Source organism: Micropterus dolomieu, linkage group LG14 (assembly GCF_021292245.1).
Source record: "Micropterus dolomieu isolate WLL.071019.BEF.003 ecotype Adirondacks linkage group LG14, ASM2129224v1, whole genome shotgun sequence".
Taxonomy (NCBI): Eukaryota; Metazoa; Chordata; class Actinopteri; order Centrarchiformes; family Centrarchidae; genus Micropterus; species Micropterus dolomieu.
The window spans coordinates 10,041,335-10,046,293 of record NC_060163.1 but is presented as its reverse complement, the minus strand read 5'-3'; the positions used below and the strand labels follow the sequence as shown (position 1 = coordinate 10,046,293).

The 4,959-nt window shown below is 40.0% G+C and overlaps 1 protein-coding gene across 1 annotated transcript in view; it reads left to right on the top strand.

The window, feature by feature from the left end:
- Nucleotides 1-4,959, top strand: part of LOC123983214 (cytohesin-3-like) — a 32,402-nt gene that overhangs the window by 16,648 nt on the left and 10,795 nt on the right. The window contains exons 6-9 of the mRNA XM_046069386.1: nt 365-445; nt 569-681; nt 2,954-3,102; nt 3,251-3,362. Of these exons, the coding sequence (XP_045925342.1) occupies nt 365-445; nt 569-681; nt 2,954-3,102; nt 3,251-3,362 (455 nt within the window). The remainder of the gene's footprint in view (nt 1-364; nt 446-568; nt 682-2,953; nt 3,103-3,250; nt 3,363-4,959) is intronic.

Sequence of the window (4,959 nt, the reverse complement as noted above, 5' to 3'; positions counted from 1 at the left end):
AGCCTGTGTGGGTTTGGTTTTAACTGTTTTTCATCAGTCAACACACACTCCCCCCCCCCCCCCCCATCGCCTTCAGGGTGGAGAAACACTCAGTATTGGCCAGCTGTTTAAATTGCTTCCAGACTCAGCGTCCGGTATGAATAAGGGCACAAACATGACAGGAATGCTGAAAAACAGGAATTCAGGTTGAGAAATGCTTTCATGAAGTAAATATGGTTTTCCCCAGCCCGTCTTCTGGATTCACATTGTGTTCAGAGTGATCTTAAACCTTCTCTGAGTTGTTTTGATATCTCCTGGATGGTTTTCTTGTTGAAAAAAGGAATGGCTTAGAGATAGAATAATGTTGAACTTGTTTTTTCACCAGGGACGACTTCAACATCAAGGTGCTGCAGGCTTTTGTGGAGCTGCATGAGTTTGCAGACCTCAACCTTGTCCAAGCTCTACGGTCAGCAGGATGATTAACCCAAAAATTGAGCAGAAAAAAGTTATGATAATTACAACAGCTATGTCATGTGCACACGGACTCCCTGTGGCATCACAACTAAAATTCCCATCCCTGTAATTGTAGGCAGTTCCTGTGGAGTTTCCGTTTGCCAGGTGAAGCCCAGAAGATTGACCGTATGATGGAGGCATTTGCCTCGCGATACTGTCAGTGCAATCCCGGAGTCTTCCAGTCGACAGGTCAGGCACAAAGCAGGCTACTGTCGTGTAAACCAGTGGTTCTCAACCTTATGTACCCTCATAGGCGTGTTAGATGAGATCGAACGCCCCTTCATCAACCCCAACCTTCTTCTTCCAAATGAGTTCATTTTAAGTTATTTTAAACTGGATGTTATTTCAATCTATCAATCAATTTAGTTTATTCACAAAAACCCTAAAATTATAAGAAATAATGCAGATACGTGAAAAGAGCCGCCTTGGTAAGCTATCTGAAGCTTGTAAATAGGGGCCCAGACACTAAGCAAAAATTAGATATATTAGGAGCTGGATTTAACTGGTTACATGGAAAAAATCACATACAGAAATGCTTCTCTTATTTTTTTACATGTTCGAAATAAAATATATTAATCAATCAATCTATCACTAAATGCTAGATTCCCATGTCACCTTAAACATCAGTTACTTGTTGGAGATCATGTGATATATAACCTTAAATGTGCACATCCACCTTTGCCATGGTGTCAATCATTAGTTTTACACCAAAAATTATGTAGCAAGCAAAGTAAAAAAAACAAAAACATTATTTCACAAAAGTGATTATACCCCTCACATTTTTGTAAATATTTGATTATATCTTTTCATTTGACAACACTTTGCTACAATGTAAAGTAGTGAGTGTACAGCTTGTATAACGGTGTGTAAATTTGCTGTCCCCTCAAAATAACATCACACAGCCATTAATGTCTAAACCACTTGTAAAAAAAGTGAGTATACGCCTAATGGCTTGTTTTTTAATGCATTTCAATCATTAAGCCACAAAAGCTACTGTAACTAAAGCTCAATGAAGATTAACCAGATTACAGTAACTACAGATCACAGCAGCAGATGAGATCAGAGTAAACAACCAGCAACAAACAAGGCGCATCCATTATTCAGGAAGACTCAACCTGGCTGGGTGATACTGTACATGGCCTTGTGATAAACAAAGCCTACAGCTACAACAGTCAGTAAATAATTAAAGAAGTTTTAGAGCAACCTTTTGTGTACAAGATTGTTGAGGGTGCGTGTGGTCCCATAGGGAGTTGACGGATTCCCTCCTCAGGTATGGATTTTGCAAATTCAAATGCTATATTAACGTATGGTGGCAAAGCCACACAGAAGTTTTCTTAGTGTGTTCTTCAGACAGCAACAATATGCAGGATGACAAAATCTTTCAGATAGCTACTGATTTTGACCTTGTCACTGTTCAGACTTTCATACCCATATATTGCACATTTCTCTGAACTCTAAGTGTCAGAGAGTTTGGTGAATAAAGTGTGCTTCATTTTCAGTGGCCCCGTAAAGTATCATGGACAGTCTGTGCAAAAAACATAAACTTATGAGGGATCTATTACCTTTTTACCTTTTCTCTCTGTGTTTCATCATGCTCATCAATATTTTGCTTGCACTGACATTCCTCTCCCAGCTACCAGCACCTCTTTCCCCCATAGTACACACTGTATGCAAAGCTCCTCTATTTTTTATAGAGAATGTGTGTCATCATGCAGACACTATGCAGCGCAGGACAGCCAGCACCAAAGTGTGTCAGTCAGAGGAGGCAGACAGTGGGGAATGAATGATTCATTTACCGCCAGCCAGCCACTGGCGCGTGTGTGTCTGAACATTAACACACAGTAGAGAAACTAAGCCCCCCCCCCTTTTCTCTTACTCATACTAACCATAGTACTTTCTCTTTCTGCCTCTTTCCCGCCCCATCAGCCACAGAGAAAATAGCTTTAAATGAATTACCAAAAATGTGTAATATATACGAATAATAATATATGAAAATGTCACACCACACATGCTAAAAGCAATTTGGCTCCCTGTCTAATGTACAAAATGTCCACCATAGAAAATGACAAATAAAAGGAAAATATAAACTTGTCTTAGAAACTGGGCTGTAAAGATTTGGTATGTGTTTTGATATTTATAAATCTTGTAAGAAAAGGCAGTGTCACTATACAGTTATACAGTAACTATGAGAATTATGGTAAAGGTGACTATTTTTGGTCTTTGTGGGCAGCTTATGTCACTGTCTGTTATTACTTGTTCCCTCTACGCAGTGCTCTGCATTGTATGAGTAATTTGTGCTTCTCTCTGATCTCATTTGGACCTGGTAGTAACATGAAATCTGTATGTGATCAATATTGTAGACCTATAGATATCTAGATACAAAATAATACCAGGTATTAATGGGGTCTCTACAGCAGGACGTACTCCTTTGTAACCCATTTCATTCCCTTGCTGCTCTCAGATACCTGCTACGTGCTGTCATTCGCTATCATCATGCTGAACACCAGCCTACATAACCCTAACGTCAGAGACAAGCCCCCTGTGGAGCGCTTTATCTCCATGAACAGGGGCATCAATGAGGGTGGAGATCTGCCGGAGGAGCTTCTCAGGGTGAGGATTTATCTCTAGTGTGTGTGTGTGTGCGGGTGTGTGTGAGATGATTGAGCTCTGTGACCATTCTGTCACACCTCCTCCATACGGATGATGCATTTCCTCTGCCGTTTCCCTTTTTGATTAATAGTTTCTCTCCCATCTGCAGAACCTTTACGACAGCATCAAAAATGAGCCCTTCAAAATCCCAGAGGATGATGGGAATGATCTGACGCACACATTCTTCAACCCCGACAGAGAAGGCTGGCTCTTAAAGCTCGGTATGTGTATTGTGTACAGTCATAAAAGTAACCTTGATTATGTTGATTTATGTCAGCATCAGTTTGACGATCAGTGTCTTTCATTTCCCTGGTGATGAGTGTTTGTGTTGTTTGTTTGTGTGTAACTTCTTTATAATGGGCTTCCAGGCGGCCATTGACAGCTTTTGGGCAACAATGGCTAAAAATAGCTGATTGTGTTACTTAATTTGTTAAACATTAAGTCCCTGTTTGTCCCAGCAAGCTACATTTTACTAACAGGTTGTAATGCAAGGTATATGCTAACAGATGTCACGAGCTGATGCTAACACCAATTTCACCTTTAAAAATCTTTACATTTAGCTAACCAGGTGCTAGGGAGTTTTTTATTTTAATTACCTGTCTTTGCTGGTGTGTGTGTGTATAGTGAAACCGATACCATTAGAGTATTTCATTCAATACATTGCATAAAATGCCACCTGTTGAAGCCATGTGGTATTTTTATTTTTATTGTTGTTATGGACAAGCAAGGTTATCTATATTATTTTTTTTCTTGTTTCAAATAACTGTGAAATAAAAGTAATGGGAAATTGCATCAGATTGCTCCTCAACCTAATTAGTTCATCCTCACGGATAGTATTTATAAAGGGGAAAGACTACAGCTTGCAAAGGAGTGAAATAGTTTAGTGACCAAATAAGTTGTGGGAAACAAATTTAAGGTAATTTTTTTGATACGTGTGTTGAAAGTAAAAAATGGAAAATTGTTTTTGTGAGTGGCAAACGTTCCCCAAAAATGACAGTCACAAGTTGGCTATAAAACGAGAAAGGAGTCTGTTAAGTCACTAAACTAGACTAAAGACTCACAAATGGAGGAAAAGAGAGGCTCCACATCCAGCCGATCAAACCAACTACATCTGAATCAGCCGCAGATGCAGCCGCAGATGCAGTCGGAGGCTCCGTCAGTAAAATCAGCTGATCGCTGCTGCGCCACAAAAGCTTTAATTGATGTCATGGAGTGAAGCGATCGATCACTGACAAGTGATGTGAATAGCAAATAAAAATGTACAGAGAAGTGTTAAATGATACCAGAAGATGAAACCAATGGAAAGCCAAGCTTGTGGTGATAATCTTGCAACAGTGACGAACATGCCTGAGACGGCAGCGAAGGCTGTTAAAATCTGCATGGACTTGGAACATAAAATGTTAGTAGCAACATAAAATTACACTACAGCCTGTTGTTAACTCATGATTTCTGCCAAAGCAGCCCCATTTTTGCCGAAAACTGTCCACCTTCATCATGGTGCTAGATAAGGTTGCAACTGCAAAGTGTCTTTTCTGTCTTCGTCCTTCATCTCGTAACCTCTCCTGTTTGTCTCTCTGGCATGGTGATTTTTGTGCTTGTTGAGTCTTTAAAAATCCTCCTCTGTTTTTTGTTCCTCGCTCCCTCTCTCTAACCTTTCACCCTTTCACATTTTTTTCTGTTCTTTCATTCTGTTCTGTGATGGCCGTTCCTTCTTAAATCTCTGTATTAGGAGGTAGGTAACACTCCTTCCTCCATCCTCCTACTATGTCACAGAGTGCCCTTACACTGGCATTTGCTGCCATTATCTCCTTAGCACAC